This window comes from Tyto alba, unplaced genomic scaffold, assembly GCF_018691265.1.
Source record: "Tyto alba isolate M040663 unplaced genomic scaffold, T.alba_DEE_v4.0 Super-Scaffold_6, whole genome shotgun sequence".
NCBI classification, from domain to species: Eukaryota; Metazoa; Chordata; class Aves; order Strigiformes; family Tytonidae; genus Tyto; species Tyto alba.
The window spans coordinates 45,675,133-45,696,860 of record NW_024881327.1 but is presented as its reverse complement, the minus strand read 5'-3'; the positions used below and the strand labels follow the sequence as shown (position 1 = coordinate 45,696,860).

At 38.1% G+C, this 21,728-nt stretch overlaps 1 protein-coding gene across 12 annotated transcripts in view; it reads left to right on the top strand.

Moving 5' to 3' along the window:
• ADD1 (adducin 1) overlaps nucleotides 1–21,339 on the top strand; it is a 65,378-nt gene extending 44,039 nt beyond the window's left edge. Inside the window, exons 10-18 of one of the 12 annotated variants that reach the window (XM_032987348.2) lie at nucleotides 184–528; nucleotides 3,573–3,674; nucleotides 5,589–5,678; nucleotides 5,780–5,797; nucleotides 6,520–6,612; nucleotides 12,406–12,562; nucleotides 14,632–14,727; nucleotides 15,459–15,492; nucleotides 18,955–19,246. In XM_032987348.2, the coding sequence (XP_032843239.1) occupies nucleotides 184–528; nucleotides 3,573–3,674; nucleotides 5,589–5,678; nucleotides 5,780–5,797; nucleotides 6,520–6,612; nucleotides 12,406–12,562; nucleotides 14,632–14,727; nucleotides 15,459–15,492; nucleotide 18,955 (936 nt within the window). In that variant the 3' untranslated portion in view covers nucleotides 18,956–19,246. Of the gene's footprint in view, nucleotides 1–183; nucleotides 529–3,572; nucleotides 3,675–5,588; nucleotides 5,679–5,779; nucleotides 5,798–6,519; nucleotides 6,613–12,405; nucleotides 12,563–14,631; nucleotides 14,728–15,458; nucleotides 15,494–18,954 lie in introns of those variants that run through there. The other 11 variants (XM_032987342.2, XM_032987344.2, XM_032987343.2 and 8 more) reach the window with 11 other exon arrangements.
• Nucleotides 21,340–21,728: the final 389 nt, after the last annotated feature.

Sequence of the window (21,728 nt, the reverse complement as noted above, 5' to 3'; positions counted from 1 at the left end):
TTACTGTGTGTCATCCACCTTTGACATAGCTTTGTCCACCATAACTGGTAAACAGCAAATAAAGAAAAGGCTATGTTATAGAATGGTTTTTGCAATTAAGGGTATTGATCAAACTAAAATTCAGTCATCTGTTAAAAAAACTTGAAGATGTAGAAGACTAATTCTGCTGCTCTGCTTCTTCAGGGTTACAGAACCGGCTATCCGTATCGATGCCCTGCTCTGAGAGAGAAATCTAAAAAGTACAGCGATGTTGAGATTCCAGCTAGTGTCACAGGTTACTCCTTTACTAGTGATGGTGAATCAGGCACTTGCTCCCCCCTCAGACACAGTTTTCAGAAACAGCAGCGAGAGAAGACAAGGTGGCTGAACTCTGGCCGAGGGGATGATGCTTCTGAAGAAGGGCAGAATGGCAGCAGTCCCAAGTCGAAGACTAAGGTGTGGACGAACATTACACACGATCACGTGAAACCCTTGCTGCAGTCTCTCTCGTCCGGTGTCTGCGTGCCAAGCTGTATTACCAACTGCTTGGTCTGTGCCTACCTTACTGTTCATAGTTAGATGATGTAGAGCAACTTGGGGTGGCTGGCACTTAGAGGCTTTGGGAAGAAAAAGTTTACTCTCCTAATTATTTTCTTCTTTCTTATATAAAAAGACTAAATGTGTTTTACTAACCGCTTAATTTGGCTTTGATTGGATGCGAGCTGTAAAAATCATCTTGCTTGTTAATGCTTAAAACTGCTTAAGACTTTGGAGCCTCTAGTTTTCTTTTAGCTTTTCGAGCTAGTGACCAAACAGATTGAATCATAATTTTGACTGAATGAGTTCTGCATCTGGATGGTTTAATTAAGGACAACTGTGCTAGGGAACTACTAATTCTATCTGCATGAAAGCTTTTCAGTTAAAACAAAAATGAAACTAACTATTCAATGTACTTTTGTACTAGTATATATAAAAAATAATCAAGTTTCTACCCTCTGTTACATATACCAACTTAATTTGCAATCCATTTGCAACCCTCTCTATGTATGAGAGGGTAGAATTGATGTCAAAGTAGTAGTTAGGTTGTTTTTTTTCCCTTAAGCAGTTTTTCATGTCTAGTTTCTCAGCTCCTCTTTCTGTCCTATTTGCTATGCTTTTGTCTACCCCAAAGCCTCTGAGTGTTCACAACCAGCTGCCTTCTGCATGTAGTGTTGCATGTAAGTAGATGGCCATAAATGGAAAGTCTTTTCCTAAAGTATCAGCTGGGTGCGGCATGACTAAAGTGCAGCTCAGGCCATCAGCAGGCACTAATCGATAGATTCTGCAACCGGTGCTTTTTTTTGTTTATCAATGCTGCTTACAGTTAAATTTTGCAATGAAGGATATGTTAATTGAAAAGCAAAAGTATCAGATGCTTTCAAATGGACATCAGTAGCTGTTGGTGTGTAACTGTGGTTTTGATATTTTCTTGGGCATATACAGAGCATCTAAACTATAGGCAGGGATTTGCACGCATACAAGCTTTTGTGACAGTTGACTTCAAGCTGAACTATAGTAGTTCAGTAGTACTTCAGCAGTGGTACTGTGTATAGTAGTAGTATGGTTACAGATGAGTCTTTAAAAAAAATAAAACCAGTACTCTTGAAAAGGAAAAAAAATACACAATACTTTTTTCCAGAACACATTTTCATTCTTATTTAGCCCTACAAAACCCTGCTTTACCTCTGAATACACTCAGAGTTCTTTATTTTGAATACTTTCATGGAATGATTCCTCAGGATATGTGTGTATGAAAATATATAGTGTTAACATGCAAAACTCCTGAAAAAACAGAGGATCTCTGTGTCTGTGGTATTTTTGTGGTGTTATTTTTGGTTTAAGAAATTAATATATACATATATTGTTTGTACTATCAACATTTTACTAAAGTCAACTATAATTTTGCCTGGGTTGGAAAAAAGCTTAAAGCTATGCATATCTTCGGAGCAGTTTGTGCTTTTCAACTTTAGCTCACAAAGTAGGTAGTATTTTATATTTAAAATTATCAGTGAGAGATTGAAGCAAAATTTCTGCTCAGAAACTAGTCTTGTTTAATCATATACTAAAGCAATAGAAAATTTTATACAGTATAACAGGTTTGTGTATTTAATTTTTTTTAATGCTTGTTATTAACCTAAAGAAAAAGTAGCTTGTTATGTTGAGGTTGTTTTTATATGTTTTGACTAAAAATTATCTTTAATAAAAAGCTGGAGTAGTTTTTATCTGAGAAGATAATCATCAGTGAGTATTTCACAGCTCCATGTTCATTCCATTTTTTACTTTACAGTTGCAAAACATTTTAAAATTCTGTTGCTTTTTGAAGTTTGACAGTTTCTGGCTATCTTATTGTTTCTTGAAGTTACTCAGGAAAAAACGCATAGCATTTGCTCTATAAACAGGTTTGCTTTACTGTTCGGTGCATTTTCTATGCATTAACAATTGGAAATTAGGACACTGCATATAATAAACATAGCAAGATAAAGATTTAGCTGTATATCAAATTAAACAGAGCTCCATACTAAATGCACTGATCAAATAAAGCAACCTTCTATGAAGAACCCATGAAGCGCTTAAAGTTTGTGTTTGGGATATTTTTGTAACCTTTTGAGCTATGAGTTATAAAATATTCGACATCACCAAACTGTTCCTCTAGGTTGCTGTGCTGATACAGCTATTTATTTGTGCAGAAACTGATTCTGGAAACAGAACATTTTGCTGAAGTAGCTTTGTTTTAATGCAAAACTTTGGTGATGCCCACTCTTGCTTCACAGTACAGAGTCATTCACTAAACCTGGTTAGTGACATCACATTGCTTTTCATACTTCTGTCATCTTATGCTTTAAGTTCGCTTTGATGTTTGTTGAGTATCAGAGGATTGAATCAATGATCTCTCTGTCTCATACTATTTTGCAAAAAAAAAAAAAAAAAAACAGTGCAGAAAATGAAAATGGCAGTAACAGGGTTTTAGAGCTCGTGTCTTAAATCTTGCTGTACTACTGCTTGTGTAAGGAATCATGTTCTTTTTTAACAAGTATGAACTCATTGTGAAACTTCTGATAAAAATGTCCCTAAAAATAAGCAATTATATTGGAGTTTTCCTGCTCCTGTATTAATATGTCTCTCTATGAAGTGAGAAGTAGATGTTTTTTAGAATCATGGAACACTGCAGTTGCCAGTGTGGTGGTCAAGTGCACAGAAAAACAGCTTTAAAAACCTTTCAGTCTCTGTAATCTCTGAATTGCACATAGCAGTAGTAATTGCATCATTTTGGGTGGAAGTCATTTGCAAGGTAACTGGCTTTCCAGTTTTTGTTGGTTTTACTAGCTTGACTTAATAGAATGATTCTGATATTTAGAAATGTATCTGAAGGTACAGTTTATATTACTGAAGAAGGAAGCCACTTAAATAGTCTTAAAAATGAATAGAAGAATGCAATCATTGGTTCAGTTCTCTGCTATGTATAATGCATGATCAACTGTTACGTGAATTTGCTGCTCTGAGTGTCCATAGCCATTACAGCAGTTCTGACTGTTCAACTGTTCTTGATATTACAGTGGACTAAAGAGGATGGACATAGAACTGCCACCTCTGCTGTCCCTAACCTGTTTGTTCCATTGAACACCAATCCAAAGGAGGTCCAAGAAATGAGGAACAAGGTTTGTAATAGCAGTAAAATAACTTTTTTTTGGTCATCAGTACAATTAAGTTGTGTACTTTTAATGGACTAACTTAGTTTGCTATAGTGAAATTTTGGGGCTTCAGAAACTCAGCTCTGGTGTTGTCCTGCCCCTTTATAACTAGATACTGAAACAAACCCTAAATATTCCGAACTCATCTTGGAAAAAGATGGTGTCACTCTCTACTACATGAAGACTTTTATTGTGTTATATTTTGTTACTGTCAGACCAGTTGCTGGATACCTCTGAAACAGCCACCACTGAATTTATCATAGAATCCTATAATGGTTTGTGTTGGAAGGGACCTTAAAGATCATCAGGTTCTGACACCCTTGCCATGAGCAGGGACACCTTCCACCAGCCCAGGGTGCTCCCAGCCCCGTCCAACCTGGCCTGGAACCCTTCCCAGGAGGGGGCAGCCACAGCTGCTCTGGGCAACCTGTAAACCTGGTAGTAATTCGGTTCATTGAGATCATAGTTTTACATCAGCGACCTGTTTTCCTGGTTTAGTTTCACCAGATGAAATTGTGGCCTAGACAAGTCTGTGGATCTCTCTCCATATTATATTTTATTGTATTTTAATATGCTGTGATTGTTGCAGAAATTTTTGGGGCCTCTGTAACTGCATGTTAATCTTTTTGAAATGACCTAGCAGTTAATTTTCCAGTCTTCAAATTTCAGACCTTGTCACCAGTTTACCAACAGAAAAGCATTGAATACATTGGGATTTTTTCCACCACATTTCTTTCAAAGTATAAAATATGTACTGCTATCTTGTTAATATTTAACTTGTTCTGGATTGTTTCGCTATTTCTGATGGCCATATGGAACATGGGAGTTAGCATTATGTCACAGGAAGGTCTACATGCAGGGGTGCTAGCAGAAATACTCATTTGTTCTAAAATAATTTGCGTGAGGTTGACAGAGGTTTTGCTTTTCCTGACTCAGGACTGTAAAATAGTAATCACCTGAAATGAGAAGTCTGAAATTGCCAAGCAGTTTTGTGGTGATTAAAACACAAATATTGTTTTATTAAAAACGTGAATTAAATAACTGAGAGAAGTAAAATTTCAGACTTTTTACTTCCTGATAAGGGTAGTAAACTAGAAACAAGTACAGGTGATGCAGGTTCTTCATACTTTCTGAAATACCAAATATTGATAATACCTTGTGTTTGTATACTCCTATGCATGTATTCATATATAATTGATTGTCCTTTTTAGTTGTAAAGTAGAGGTCTTTCTAAATGCATGCTTTTCTTAATTTATCTTGGAACAAGAACCAGAATATTTTAGAAATAAATTTTGAGTCAGATATTATGACTTCTTTACCACTGTATGATGTCTAATTTAAGTAGATAATACCTAGATTTCAAGACCCAGTTTCCATTCCCATCTTCTGTGCGGAAGGAACTGGGAGACATTAGGGATGCAACAAAACAGATGTGTTTGAGTACTCTGAAGTGTCAGTTTATGCATAGAAAAATATTTATATGCCCTTTCAAGAATATTGTCTTGACTAGATGCAAAAAATTAATGTTGTGCAGTGTTTTACATTAAGTTCTGTAGGAAGATGATACTGTGGTACAAATCAGTGACTAGTGGCTGGTGACAGAAACCTGTAAATGACAATAGACTTGTATAAATATGAGTTCTGTGCTTCTTTTCTCTCCTCAATTTTCTTCACAACTGAAATGTGAGGGAACAGACAGGAACCTGAGCACATATCTTCAAGTGGTGGTTATAATCACAGCTTTATTTGATGGGTAGGGCCATAGCAATCAACACTAGTTGCAGCCCATTGGCAGGTTCACCCACCCCTTTTTCAAATATGAGAATGTGGTTAATTTTCTCTGTTGCTCATGGGACTGTATTCTGCTGCTTTCCTTTACAGATCCGAGAGCAAAATTTGCAAGATATTAAAACTGCAGGCCCTCAATCACAGGTTCTTTCTGGGGTAGTTGTGGACAGGAGTCTTGTACAGGTGAGAGTGTAACATGCTTAAAACTGTTAGCTTAAAGTTAATCCACAGTATCCTCTGCTTTCACCTAATATATCACTATAAAATTATTCTTTAATTGGCAGAGAGTAACTGTTTATAAGGTAAGTCTTAGAGGTAACACCATTGTCTTTGCGAGAGTGCTCAGGGTCAGAAATTTAAGAGGCTTCAGCCATGTAGCCCAAGCATGTCTGTGGAGGATGCTTCTTGTTTTTTTTGCTGAATGTAATGCATGAAATTCATACGGCATATTTATATGGGTTAGATTCTTTTTCAAAACTAGTTGGGCTGTGTGACAACTTTTTGTTTGTTTGTTTTCCAAGTTTATGTATCTTGAAGCATTAATACTGGGCAGAGCAGGCTCACTATGGGGCAGTAGTGTTGTATGTTAAATATGTTTTATCATGCTTAATAATATTTTATTTGAAGGGCAGTTTGGAAAAAAAAAGCTATTAATCAGTAAAACTTTAAAGCGGTATATTTGGATATACAAAAGACTTCACGAATCATAGCTCAAAGTGAAGAATTAGAGCTATGCAGTTATACTGTGTAGCTGAATGACTTCAAAGCTCTATATATCCGAGTGCTTTAACTGCCCCAGATAAGTATTTTCTGATATACTTTAGAAAGTTTGGCGAGTCTTATCATGACCATAGCATTATTCATGTTGGGTGTCTTATTGTGTGCATGTCAATTCATTGTCATCTGCAATTTTATCTACCAGTTACTGTTTCTTTGCATGTTTTTAGCAAGCATCATAATGCGCTTGGTTGATGTTTTACAGCCTGGGCTCGGTTTGCTCTGTTTACTCAATTTACTGTTGCAGGATGCTCCCCTCTCAGACTGTACGGAATCTATTGAAGGGCTCGATCTCACAGAGCAGGCCTTTAGTCCCGCTAAATCTCTGTCTGTTAGAAAGGTACTGCCCTGTCATACTGCTCTAAATACTGTTGTTCACCCTTCATTTTACCTCGTCCTTACCCTGACCTTTTCTCTCTGTTAGCTAATGATTTGGATAGGAAAAAAAAAAGATGGATCTCCAAATTATGTATATACATCTAGACATGTAGTTACTTTACCCTGTTAAAGTATCTTTTAAGGTATCTTAATGTTAAAGTATCTTTGTCTGTAGAATCTGGTGAGGAAACACTTTTGATGTTAAGGTGCTGATTAGGTTCTGCATATAGCAGGCTTCTTTGTGCATGCTATTAGTGTTGAATTACTCTAATTTGAGATCCATTTTGAGATAGCTTAATCTCAGCCTGATTACATCAGTGTAATTCCAAAGATATCCACATGTTCAGAGTGTGTCATGCTGACAAACTGTCATTTTTTGATCCTCCGTTGCTAGAAATCTTGTTTCCTTAAAACTTCCTGTGGTTATCTACAAGAGTTGCTGAGTAATGCCCCACACTTCCAGAATCAATTGGCTTTCAAACATGTAATATGCTTTAAATACAGAATAAATTCAAGAGATGCATGTATGGTTGGGGTGGGTAGTCCTTTGAGGTTGAGTAAACAGGAACAGCTAGCACATTAGTAACAGTCTGTCCTTAGCTGTCTTTCTCTCCCAGGTTTTGAAGGCGTTTCTTAGAGGTGATGTAACATGAACACACAGTGTGTAAATAAGCATCAGTGTCTCTTCTGCTCCAGTATTTTATCTAAAAGATTCTTAAACCTTGGTTTAGGTCGTGCCTAATATCTCATTATCAGAATAGCTTTCCTATCAGAAAACAGAATACTTTGAATTACATCATTGTTGCAAATCTCATGACTTTACAACACTTCGTAGTGTAATGAGCCAGTTTGTATTATACATTGTTGTATCATGCTGAGAATTTGACAATGATGTTTTTCAGATTTCAGAATATGGATAAAACAAACTGTAAAGAAAAATAATAAAACACTATTTCCAGATTTAAAGTGAAAAATAAAACAAAGCCCAATTCTTCCAGGCACTGCATGCCTTTTATTTTCTGCTTATTACTACCTTCAAAGTGAAAAATTATTTTTATGATAATCATCCATTTGTTATCACAACACAGGTAGTTTCTTTCATCACTGATGTGCAAGGTATCTTTCAAGTATTATTTTTGAATAATGGCATCATCTTTCTATAAAAGTAGTCAAATATTTTACATGCAAATTTGTAGATGGCAAGGAGCCAACAAAAGATCTATTGTTATATGGGTTTGCCTAGTAGTATAATGCTAGGGTTTAGATGTCCAAATATGTTTCCTTTTTGTGGTGTCATGAAAATGCTTTCCCTCTGAAATACTATGTAAAATTAGATCACAATGTTAATTACAGTAGGAGTGGTCTTTTTCGTAATCTTATCCTAATATGGACTGTGATCTGAATCCTGAATGCTTAATAATTTCTGGGAGGGGGGGTTGGGGGGTAGGAGGAGAACAACAAAAAAGGCAATCTAGAAATATTACACCAAAAATCCATGGTGTATAGTGGAACAAAGGAAGTATAAGGAATCTTATGATGCCCATGTAAACCTTACGTGAAACTTTGAGGAGACTTGTACATCAAGGACTTTTAAGTACCAGATAATTACAAGTTCTGAGTTGACAAATTCTTTGACACTCAATTATGGTTAAAGTAAAAAGTTTAATCTGATTGTAGTAACGCTTTAAATGTATTATGTTTTCAGTTAACATGAGATTTATATAAAATACTGATGCACACTATTTTGGATTAAAAAAATCCTGTACAGTATGCATGTAATGCTTTGAGTCTTCTGTGCCTATGGCTGCAGTAGCAAATACTCCATTTTGCCTTGTCTCTTGCTTTGTCCATGTTCTGAGAAGTCCTTGCCATGTTGCAACACAAGCTCCTTGTGCATCATGTAATTTTATTCAAGTTATAGACTTGGATAACCAAGCTTCTGCTGCAGTCTTGGCTGAATGAGAGGGAATGCTGGTTATTCTTACAAATGACCATTCTGCAATCTGATTTAAAAAAAAAAAATCACAAGAATTTTCAAGAATTTTAAGTGAAAGGGGAGTCATCCATTTTGTGTCTCTTCCTTTAGAATTGAATTTCTGTGGCTTTGTTTTTCATGAAGAGCCTCTCAGTTCTGCCCCAGGGATGGCACTGTGTTTTAGTGGCCACTTCTGCATGAACAGTACTTTAACAATCTTGGTTTTTTGGATGAAGGCACTGCATTAATGCGAGATTGTGCTAAAAGTGATTGTTAACTTTAGACTATTATGAACCTACTGTCTGAGAGAAAAATTGGCATATTGATCCCTGAGAACAAGATGAAGTGCTTGCCTGTTAAATGATGGTCACCTTATAGCAGTTTTGAATTTTTCTCTGAAATCAAGATTTGGTGGAAAAGTTGCAAAATGACTTGCTAATCTAAAATTTCCTTGTAGGATACGTGAGGTCCAAGCTTAGTATGAAGGTATATTGTGTATCATTAGCTCTAAATTACTTTCCCTTTGAATCTTTGTGGGAGAGTATGCCCCTACAAAATCCTCAGGAGTGAAGATATATTCTGTTCATGAATGTAATCTGTCCATTATTTCTTACAGTGGAGAAAATGCTGTTGATATTCAGGTGCTTGCTTACACATGCAATCAAGCTTCAAATAGTCATCAAGATAGTACTAAGATCATCATCAAAATAATACTAGTATCAGCACAATCCAGATGAAATCACTAGAACATTAGTTTTTTGCTTGTCATCCTGTGTTGAAACAGTGCCAGTCTTTCGTATAGGAATGAACTCCCTCTTTACAGCCTTTCTAATACTGGAAGCAACTCCAGACCAATTTTTTTGTTATTTTTTTTTCTGAATGTTTGTAGGAATCTCCAAATGGCCTGGAGAGGGTGATAGCCCTATCGAGTCTATTTTAGTGTCGTATTTAACATCTAAAATATATCCTGTATTGACTTTTTAGACCTTGGTACTCGTTTTCATTCTGTGTTATGTTACTCTCTTCATCTTGTGTTGTATATTTTTGTTTGAATTCTTGGAAGGCTGCTCTGTGGCCTGTTCTGTGAAGTAATGAATCTCTCCTTCTACGATTTGTACATGGTTTAGAGTAGTCATGTGTCAGAACTTACTAACATACTATAATTTATTTTCCCCATAGAATAAGTCCCTCTTCCTTTATTTTCATAGTGGCCTTTGAACTGCTTCCATATTACTGATACTGAGCAAAACTGGATGTGTTAATCTGGGAACAGCTTTTAGCAGATCAAAGGTTTGCCTTTCTGGTCTTGTAATTTTTCTGCTTTTACAGTCCAAAAAACACAAGTGCTTTTTCTTTGTAATCCATAATCCACTTACTGTCGTTGCCTCTGATCTTTTTCAGTATTGTTTCTCTTGGGTCAAAGATACTCAGCCTAGTACAAATACTGTTTGCATTGATTGTGGGTGTGGGTTTTGTGTGTTTGGTTTTGGTTTGTTTTTTTTTTTTTAGTTTAGTAAATGTGATAAACTTGATGCACTGCATTTATTCCCAGTAGTTAACAAAGGTACTCTCTTAAAGAGAATACCTAATGCCACTGCACTAGTCATATTGCTGCAAACTCTGTGTCTTGCTGCTTGTCTCATTATTAAATCAACAGACATTCTGTAAAGTTATGTTTCATGTGCAAGTTGTTCTACCCAGTCATTTTGCATGGAACTTGCAGACAGGAATCAAAGATTCTTTAGCATTCCAGAGATACCAGTGTGCACTGTATGTCTTGTTCCTCTGTTGACTTTTGTAATCCTAGAAAACTCTCGAAACTCTGCCTGAGATCAGTGCTTTACAAGCCCCTGCTACTAACTGCTGAGTTTCAGTTAAAACTATGTATTTAGTTTGAAAAGTGGGCAGGTATAGAGGGGAATATAAAATGACTATGGGCACCAGTTTTCTGCCATCATTAAACACCGGGAACTGTAGTTTTGGGGGTGTTTTACATTATCTACAAAACAATTAGGATCTGTATGAAGGTTGATGCTTTTGTGGCATTATTTCTGCACTATCCTGTAAGAAAAGCCATGTCTATCAAATCGGAGGTTTTCTGATATTAAGACAGCTGGTGCTTAGTGGAAATAGTTGAGAAAAGGCTTTTGACGTTCTATTGACATTCTGTATCTGAGATGAGAGTGCCTCTTATTTTATGGAGAAACTGAGGCGATCTGTAATGTTTTAAGAGATGATTCTTTCCTGCACTTCCTTTCAGGATCTTACAGTGGATACTCGTTACCCGGTTTGTTCCTCAGTACTTCTGGCTGGTGTTTTCTTCCTGAAGAGCAGCCACTTGTTCTTACCTCCTTGGATTGCTCTAGACCAGATTTCTGGAGATCTTTCATGAGACTTCCAGAAATCCTGAACTGCTCTTGTCCTCATTCCATCTAGACGTTCTTGTCTGTCCCCTTTTTGGTGCTGACTTGTCCAGAGCAACTCTTGGCATCCCAAACAGTACTTTGCCTAATGTCATCTTCAGTTTTACCGGAAAGATCTCATGCTTGTCCAGCAAGTATGGACATGGAATGGAATGTCTCTTTGTTTGGGTGCTACTTATTTTTGAACTGTACTTTCTAATGCTTTCTTTTAAGTATTGGTACAAATAACACTTGAATATGAAGATGACTTGTGCCAATCAATAACCCATACTTATTTGGTAATGGCATTCAAATGCCTCTTTTCAACAACAAAGACAATTCAGGTATCACAGTAACATGAGGCACAGACCACACATCAGTCATTTCCAAACTAGTGTCAGTAGAGTTCTGTATGTCCAATATAAAAAACAGATGCTTAAACAAGTCATTGGGGAGGTACAGCAGCTATCCAGGCAAGCAACTTCCATATCCGAGACAATGAAAAGCCAATGGCTTTCGCCTTTACTATATGATTAGAGAAGAAAAACTAAAAACCTTAGCATTAGAGAATATCTGATGCAGCTGCTTTTGTCCATTGGAGTTTACTGTACTTAGAATTGCTAATGTTTTATTTTATTTGTATAACTTTTTATCTGGCTTGTATGACAAATGTTAGAGATGTAAATATGCTAACTTGTTTAAGATTACAGTTAAACCTTAATTACTTAAAAAGTATAATAAACTGTTATTCCGGTGTACACAGAACAAATACAAGGTGGCTTTTTACAACAACATTTGTTAGATGTTACATAGTAGCCTCTAGAAATGTGTTTTCCCTTATTAAAACAAGCAAAGAAAAAAAAAAATCAACACCACTACCATCCACTCCCCTTCCTGCCCACCCCCCCCCCAAAAAAAAAACCAAACCAAACAAAAACAAAAAATCAAACTAAACCCACAAACAAAAATGTTGGAACTGAGTCATGTGAACTTGTACAGGTATTCTGTGCCCAGATTGCCGTGTAGTTGGGCCTGGTATCCTGTTTCTTGTGTGTGGGGAGAAAAAGCAACTTGATACTTCTGTGACTTCAGGTGTAGTTCAGCTAGACTGTTTGGCTGCCGTTTGATTTACTGCTTAGTGGTGGATATTCCCTGGTGGAAACACTGATGTGTCTGCAAGAGTGATTAATGAGACCTGTTTTCTCCTTACTGTTAACATGCTGTTGATTAAATGGTTTTCTAAAAAACTCTAATAGCTTGTTGGGTTTTTGTAATCTAAAAGAAAATAAACGTACCATTTTTCAGAGTATCTTTTTGTTTTGTTTTTGATTGCGCTGAACTTCTCGATTGCAGATGTATCTTTCTTTTCTTTTGTTAGGGAGAACTGGTGACTGCATCAAAGGCAATAATTGAGAAAGAATATCAACCAAAAGTCATAGTGAGCACAACAGGACCAAATCCCTTCAATAAACTTACTGATCGAGAACTGGAAGAATATCGCAAAGAAGTAGAAAGAAAGCAGAAGGGACCAGAAGGTTGGTTTCTCTGTGTGTGTTTTTTCTGCAGTAGACTACAAAACCAGCAAGTTTATTACTGATTGGAAGGTGGGTTACCTGCAGGGGCCATGGATACATTATTCAGCTTTTGTGTGTTTCAGTTTTTCCAGTGTGAATTAAAAATTTAAAAAGCATGTTGGAGATAGAATGTGCGATTTAAGTGTCAATGGAGTATTCTGTAAAATGCATAGGTCTTATTTTTAAAATTATCCTAGTAGATGAACTAGGGTGCTTAGTATGGCCAGTTACTGCTGCTGTTAGGAAGTTGAAAGCTTGAAACTTCAGTCAAAATAATTTTTCAGTACTGCAAAGTATTTCAGATTGTTCTACTTCATTTCCCTTAGGGCTAGAGATAGTTGAGGGTGAGAGAATGGTGTTACTTTTTGGCAGCTAAACTGCAGTTTTCTAACTCACTGGAAATTGTGGATTTGAGAGATCCGTTGAATGGGGAAAATACTGAACAGCATTGATTGCTATGGGGAAATGGCACATCTTGGGGACTTTCCCCAAAACAGACTTTCTAAATTATCATAGAATTATGAGGGGATTGTGCTATAGAGATCGTTTCTGCATTTTGAAGTGATTTTCCTGCTTTACTTCTGTATAGTTTTGAGGGGTGATACTTACGGTGCTTGTCTGCTGTTAGGTTTTGAATTTGAGTGACGCAGGAACCAGAAGTGCCATCTCTTTTCAGTGGGTACTCCCAGCTTCTGTTTTTTGATAGGACAATGTAGGAGCTGTTGTCGATGTCTCTGTTCAGTTAATCAAGTACGGGACTGTGTTGGGTGGGATACTCTGCTGCTATGCCTGTATAACTGCATACGTTTATTCTCTCAGTAACATTGCTACATCCTTCATAGATAAGATATCAAAATATGGAGAGACTGTGTTACTGAGGCAGACACCAGCTGGGGAACAGAGTACATTGCTTAGAAATCAGCCCATTAGTGAGCAAAAAATGTCAGATAAAAAAATCTCTGGATTTGAAAGGCAGATCAAAAACCTTTCAAGGAACAGATATGAAGACTACAGGATCGTGACGTATCATCACTGTCTAAATCTTTAGATAACACTCAGTTTGCTGCATGGGTTTCTTGTCAGACCGCGCAGCAAGTCATCACACATCTTAACCGAGAAGAGCCAGATGGGCAGAAGTCCTCCCATAAAGAATTTCATACTGCAGTGATCAAAGCATTAAGGTCCAATCCTGACCTTTTGGCTGAGGCCTCAGGTATTACTAACATGGTACAGTTGCGCTTGTGATCTGAGGAGCAACCTCTTTATCTACACCATTTGTAGATTCTGTCAGTTGACTCTCGTCTGTGGGACTGATTTCACTTTTAATTGTGTAGGTGAACTGTACGGAGCAATGTTTTAATATTGTTCCAGATACACGGTGTACTCCATTAATGTTTTCCTTTGGATCTAGGGCTGTTTAAACCTGGAAGCAAGGGGAACCCTCCTTACTAATAACAAACGCACAGGCCACTGTGAAATCTGTTTTGAATCATTTAATTACTGCATGTTTCTCTGATTATCTGTGCAGTCTTCTCTTCTTTTGGGGTGCAATTTTGTTTACTCCAAGTTTCAGCAATACAAAGCAAGCAAAAGTGTTACCTTCTGTAGGTCTGATAGCATTTCCCCACAGCTCCCCCACCCCCATATTTATTTATATCTTCCTGGTGGTATTTTCTGTAGAACAGTGTGATAAACCAATTCGTAAACAATTACATTATTCATGCCCTTTTATGGAGAGAAAAAAAAACAAAACAAAACAAAAAACCAGCAAACCCAACAAAACAAACCAAAAAAAAAACCAAAACCAAAAACCACCATGCAACAGCACAACTGTGAATTGTATTTGTTAATATCAAACTATCACTTGATTTTCTTTTGCTTGTTTTGGTATTATTTAATATCTTGGCAGAATTTTGATTCAGAAAAACATATTCGTATCTTGTGTGCATGGAGCAAAAGAACACTTTTGTTTTCTCACATGCTGAAAGGTTTTGTTTGCCTTCTAAATTTCTCTTTGTCTACATCCGCAGAACCTTCCGAAGATGGCAGGCAACAGAAAGAGAGAAGTCCCCCTGACCACACTTCAGCGCGCACTCCTCCCAGTACGCCGATTAAAATAGAGGAAGGTATGTTGTTCTGATTTGGGGCCAGGGGAAACCAGTAACTGCATCATTAGTGACTGACGCATGAAAATATATGAACTAGTATCTAATAAAGGTAAATTATTTCCTTGTATTTTATACTACCTAAAAGATACTACACTGAACTATGAGTGTAAGAGGAATTATGTTTACAATAATAAAGAAGTGTGCATTAATATAAAGGCAGATTTTCATCTCTTCAGAGTTGCCTTGTCATCTCTCAGTGTTTCTCAACTGTGTATTTCCTGCGAGAAAGAATTGCTGTTATGAAATGGTGTCTGTTGGTGAACCAGACACAAATTTAGATGCTTTGGTAAATCTCCTTCACTGATTGCACATTTCTTAAACATTATTGTACTTGGATTACACCTCAGTAAATACTTATTCCAACTCAATTTGAATCTAGATATTATTATTTGCTCACCTTGTGTAGTAGTTTTAACTAAAATGAGAGCAGGGCTGGTAAAGTCTACAATTTCCTCAAAAAAAAGATAAAATAACAATCTTGAACAGGTGTAATCTAATTTTTGTCTTGTTTCCTTTACCTTGTACATTGGATATATCACTTGTCTGTTAGTCTTCCATTCACTACTTCATCTCATTCCGTTTTCTATAAGAATGGTTGCAACCATTCTTCTAACTTAACACAATGGCTGTGATGAATGCATAGATTCTCTACTTGTGCTTTTTTCTTCTTGTGGCTGCGTTACAAACAGGAGATGGATATGCTAAAGAGTACCTGTTACCATAGTAAGTATCATTCCATACTCTGACCTGCTTATGTGCTTTGCTTCACTCTTGCATCTTCGTTTACTAAGGGTTTTTTTGTTTTGCCTTTTTTTTTTTTTATAGCAGGCTTTTTCAGTTGAGACAGATTTCTTTAGTTGTTTTCATGAAATTCTAGGTAGTTACAGATCTTGCGTTAAAATGCACTCCCCCTTTGAAAGAGACTGCAAAAGTGACATTATGTGTTTCCATATCTGTGTGTCTGATTCCTCAGTTGAAAAAAGAATAGTCTGAAGTTGTCTTACAGATAATAGCTGGAACAGATCTGAGAGTTTCTGCCCCAAGTTGGCTGCTGCCTACGCAACTTGGACCCTGTAATGAAGTGCAAGTTCCTAATCTCTTCCAGTGCAAAAGTGTTACCACTGACATTGCTTTACACTTACCCAGCAGACTTCTGCACAGAAGTGGATATGGAACTGCTCCGACGTTATATGTGTCAGCTGTAGGGAAATGCAAATTCCAACCAAGGAACAACAGCAAGTACTTGGTGGCAGCAACTTCTACAGCTGTTTTGGCTAGATCTGCAGGGCTATATCAGATTATACTTTAAAGTAATAAAGATGTTTGGCCCCCTCCATTCGTATGTCCTGTTATATCCAAAAGTCAGTGTATTTGTCATAAATATGAAAGTCAGAACTACATCGTAGACACCTGTGATGTTACTAATAAAGTTCTAAAACCTGAAAATTCTTTTAAACTGAGAATTGTTCCATGAACTCTTCTAGTTGTATGAGTTTTCCAGGACAAACATACAAAGCTTATTTTAGAGAGTAACTGGAAGTTCATGCCATGACAACTTTGGCAGAAGTTCTGCTGAATGATGGTGTTTTCTGTATACAGCAGCTTCTCAACTTTTTTCCTCATATTGTTTCTATTTAAGTGTAGCTGAAGTCAGAAAAGTGTTTTGTGTTAACTCAGTTGTAGCCTAGTTTGTATGTTTGTCCATGTTTGTGTTGAAAAAAGCATAAACCTTTATTTTCATAAATAATGTGAATTGTACATGCACCAGTATTAATGTTGCTTTTCAAACTCCTATGCCACAGTATATATAAAGGGAGAGCATGGATATGGACATGATCATTGTAAGAAAAATTAAGGAATTTTGAGGGACTGCTGCGTTCCTAAACTGTAAATAGGTTTTGTAGCAAGATATATTTTTAAACCTTCCTAGTCACGTTACTGAAATCCATCAGGTAGAATAGCAAGGCATTTATGTATTGTATGCTTTATTTATTGAATGTGGAATTTGTAAATCTCCCTAATTCGAGTAAAATACTGCCCTTAGCAAGCTAGATAAACAGATGTTTGTTTGATTCCAGCATAATGTTAATCCATTTAGTAAAGATTATGGTAATTTGGCAAACTGGGAAGGATAGCAGTTCTGGATTAATGAGTTATAAAACTGCTTATATTCATCCACTGCTTAGTCCAACTGGCAAATGCTGTTTGAATGCCTGTAGCTTCCTGTTCTTTAGCTTTAATAATTTCTAATTCCTTTTTAAAAATTTTGTTTAAAACTCTCTTTTAAACTTCTTTTAAAAATAAAAAATAAAATTGACTGACAATCTAATATGGTGCCTGTTCTAAAAATTGGGCCATGCTAATGAATGGAATAGAATATTTTCAGTTGGAAGGGACCTACAAGGACCATCTAGTCCAACGGCCTGACCACTTCAGGGCTGACCACAAGTTAAAACATGTTGTTACGGGCATTGTCCGAGCACCTCTCAAGCACTGCCAGGCTTGGGGCACCCACCACCTCTCTAGGAAGCCTGTGCCAGTGTTTGACCACCCTCTCGGTGAAGAAATGCTTCCTCATGTCCAGTCTGAACCTCCCCTGGCACAGCTTTGAACCATCCCCACGTGTCCTGTCACTGGATCCCAGACGGAAGAGCTCAGCAATGCTGTCAGTTAATTCCTGAAAAGTGAAATGAAATCCAGAAAGAGTGTAGTGGTAGTGAAGAATTGTAGGTGGTGCTTCTTACAAATTTGTGTGTCTCACATACACACAGGATAAACTAGAGCTTCAGGAGGCAACTTGTAAATGCACAGAACTGCTTTCTCTTTTTTACTCTGTTTTAAATCCTGCCTGCATTATAACTTTTAAACTGCTAACTTGTGCATTCTGAGTGTTTGGCACTGGATACTAGTGTGTTTTGTTTATTTAACCTATTAGAAGTTCATGGTGTGCTAGGCAAAACATGTTGGTTTTCTAGCAGGTATTCAGAGCCCTCTCAAATATATTAGAGTATTAATCCCATCTGCCAGAAACAAAAAGAACGCTCATTCTCATTTCCATAGGAAAAATGGGAAAGTATCAAGTATTTTCTGTAAGTTCTTGTGAAAGCCTTCAGTCTTTTCAAATGAAAATGAACAAGATTTTCAAAGGGGAAAAAATAGTTTCCCTTCTTTTGTGCCTTACAATCGGTATGGCCTGGATTTTCTTCTAAATTCCTCCTTAGGTAACATCAATGGGGATGTATTTGGCACAGCTGACGAGGTACTTCTCTGCTACAGTGCAGAGATGAACATCGCAGGGAACTTCAAAAGTGCTCGTTGTTAATACGTACACACAAAGAGGAGCTTTAAACAGAACATCTCTATGGAGTAGTGGTGAGGAAGGTGTTACAATGGAGGGGAGTAGTGGTTCGCCTTTGGACCCAGAGTTATCACTAGATTTTTTGATGTTCCTTTATACTGGGGTGAGATTTGCTGTTAGAAGTCGCATACATTTTTTTTAAATAAAAATGTATTGCATAACCTGCTGAGCTCATTTAATTTGATAAACTACATGGATTTTACTTATACGAATCCATAATATATACTCATAGCTTGCAAAAGAAGTGAAGCCTTTGTGATAGGAAATCATATTCTGAAGCAACAGCTGTTAAATCTCATGCAACAATATTATGAAAATCCAGGCATTATGGTTAAAAATTGACAAGCCAACTGTTTGGAAATTAATGGATTTGCGTGTATCAGATCACTGCAAACCAGCAATTAGTTTTATCCTACCAAAAGAAAAAAGAATCAAGATACGGAATTTCATTATGCTCTCTTCAATGCCAAGGAAAACTAGGTTTAATTCCTGCTTACTGCACTAAAAGCTCATGTCGCTTGCAAATTTTGCAAATAAAACACGAGAGGAGTCTGAACAGTCCCTTTCTTGATGGTTTACACACCCAGGATGGAATTCAGCTTTGTCTGTTCTGTGGTAAGAAGCTTAAAACCAAACAAAACTTTTGAATCTCTGATTTCGATCTCTGTGCCCAAAGCTAAAGGAGAACAGACCTATTACAAAGGCTTTTATGCAAAAGAAATCTATTAATTTTTTTATAGAGCGCGCTCACCATCAACTTGCTTCGCGTCCTCTGTTGGGGGGACACTTACGTAAACTAACAGTGTCCCTGTCTGTCCGTCCACTAGAGACACAGCAGGACCAGACCTACAAAGATGACAGTGATGCTGCAACTTTCAAGCAAACCCTCCCAGATCTCACCCCCGACGAGCCTTCAGAAGCACTCAGCTTCCCTCCCTTAGGAAAGGAGGAAGGGAGATGTGATGAAGATGTGCCCAAAAGCCAAACGGAATCACCCGCAGTGGAAACTAAGGAACCCCCGTCTCACCCCGCTGAAGAGCCGGTAACACCAACCGCTGAGGAAGGGACAGCCGCTGATGCGGGCAGTGATGAGTCTCCAGGGAAGTCCCCATCGAAAAAGAAAAAGAAGTTTCGCACTCCTTCCTTCCTGAAGAAGAGCAAAAAGAAGAGTGACTCCTAAAGGCCAAACACACCGCAGAAACACTGTCATATTTTAAAATCCATTAACCACTAGAATGTACCAGATCGTACCGAGTGTTTTGTCTTATTATGTAAATGAATGCAACACGTAATCCAGCCAGCCCCTCGAGCCATGGCTTAATTGTTTAAGGTTATAACCAGAAACTAGCGTCCAAAAAGGTGCTAATCCTGTGTATTCAGCAGCTACCACAGATCTTGATCCCTAATTTGTAATCGAACCTGGATGACTTCCATGAGGGAGGCACCGAATCGTTATTTTCAATTTAAAGCCCGCACTGCTTTACTAAAAAATTTTCACAATTAAAAATACAAGACACCTTGCGTACTGTAAGAAGCGTTCTCTTCCCATGTGCTGTTCCAAGTCACAAGTAAATTTCTTCTTAAATCTTGACTTTTAGAGAGGATGCTTTTGCAGTGGTGTTTGCAAGAGGGATGTATTCTTGAACTGACATGTAAAATTCTGCGAGCTTGTGATCACCGGCTGTTTGAGTTGAGCTTTGGAGCTATCCATTCCTTCCTCTCTTTCCTCCCTCTGACTGTTGTAACAAAATTAAGGTATTTCTCACTTTGATTTATTTTAGGACGGGCACGTAAAATCATCTTTGATGTCTAGGACTGAAATAACCGTGGTGTGTTCCACTCATGTTGTGCATTGAAAGAGCCCAATCTTTCTTTGGTTTTTTGTTGTCTTTTTTTTTTTTTTTAGTGAATACTGTTTAAGGGAAATCTGTCAGTCTCACCTCCCTAAGAATCAGTTCAGGTGGTAATTTGGCTCTTAGAAAAGGTTAAAAAGTAACTATTAAAAGTATCTCAGAAGTTTTTCTGCTGGCGGTGTGAAGCATGGGCAGTTGCATTTTGGGCCTCAGCACGGGGTTTTTTCACCCTTTTAAACATCTCTTGGGTGCAGATGCAGACCTGCTGCATATAAACCCTCTTTGTGGCCTTTTGTGTTTGTTCCTTCCCATGATAAAAATGTAAATGCATTACACTGAATATTTAACCTAGTTTTATATTATTTTCACTTACAAAAACTGGCATTTCTTTAGGGTTTTTTTTGTTGCCAGCAGTAAAGTACAGAAATCCCAAATAACCCTAAAGGTGTATTTTCACAGTTTGCTATAAATGTTTGTTTAATATGTCGCATGGTAAAGAAAATCACTTTCACCACTGAATTCACTATTTTCGAGTTACTGCCATGCTTCTGTCTATCACTAATCGTAAAAGTAGTTTAAGACCAGCTAGGTAAAGCTTGCAGGAATTCTCCAGGAGCCGCGTGTGCTTACCCCAGCCCGGGGCGGGGCGGGAGCCGTGTCTGGTTTCTCGTGTTGGCCTTTCTGGTTTGAACAGCGGAAACTGTTGGCACCCCTGGGTGGGAGAGGGAAACACGCTGACCCAGAGCAAGTGTCTGTAAGGAACGGGACAGAGCTGGAACCTTTTCGGGCAAGGCGAAACCTTGCAGAGAGCGAGCGCCTTAGGGGGTGCAGCAGAACGCCTGCGGGGAGGCGGCTCGAGGGTTGGACGCAGCCGCGAGGGGCCGGCGCCGCGGGCTGGTTCCCCCGAGCAGCGGAAAGGAGAATTAGAGCTGGAAAAGCTTGGAAGGAGAAGGGGAGCTGGGAGGTGGGCAGGGTGCGGGGTGAGGGAGGGGGGGGCCGGGAGCAGCGGCGAGGCTCGGGGCGGGAGAGCCCCCGGGCAGCGCGGGTCAGCCAGGGCTGCGTTGGCGCCGACGGCTTCCAGCTTCTCCCCCACTCGTACGCCCTCTGTACACTAGGAAGCATTACAATACTTATTTTGCTAAATGGTGTTTTATTGCAGGGTCGTAATTAAATGACTAATTGCTATATGTTTCAGTTCTTTAATGAATTCCCTCCGTTTATCTTGACCACATATGCAATGACTCTTAATTTCTAATTTTGTAGTTTGTTCTTTTAATTCTTTGTATTACAATATGAAATGTAGTCATGTATGGTATGGTTACACACTTTGGGGCAGAATAAAGTCCTGTATTTTTCTTTCTTTCTTGTATCATTAAGTTCTACTCACAAATAAAACTCTTTAAAAAAATGTATTTTCCTGCTCTGCTTTCACAACTCCTACTCTTTTATTCTACAGCTCTAGCCTGCTGAATTGAATTAGCTCCATTTTCTTTTAATGATTAATGGGCTGAGTATTTTCTGAGAATACATTAAAGCAATTATTGCTCAATTGGCTACTGTGGGGCTCCCAGTGGCACAGGAGCCAGAACCTGGGGTGCTTTTTCCCCTCCCCTTGTGCCTGGGAGTCGCACCGTGGGCGCTGGAGTGGTTGGCACCTCCGAGGTGGCTTTTGGGGGGAGGTCAGGACCCACTCTGGCTTCCCCAAACAGCCACAGGTGGTTGGGAGGGGTGGAAGATCTTAAGTGGGA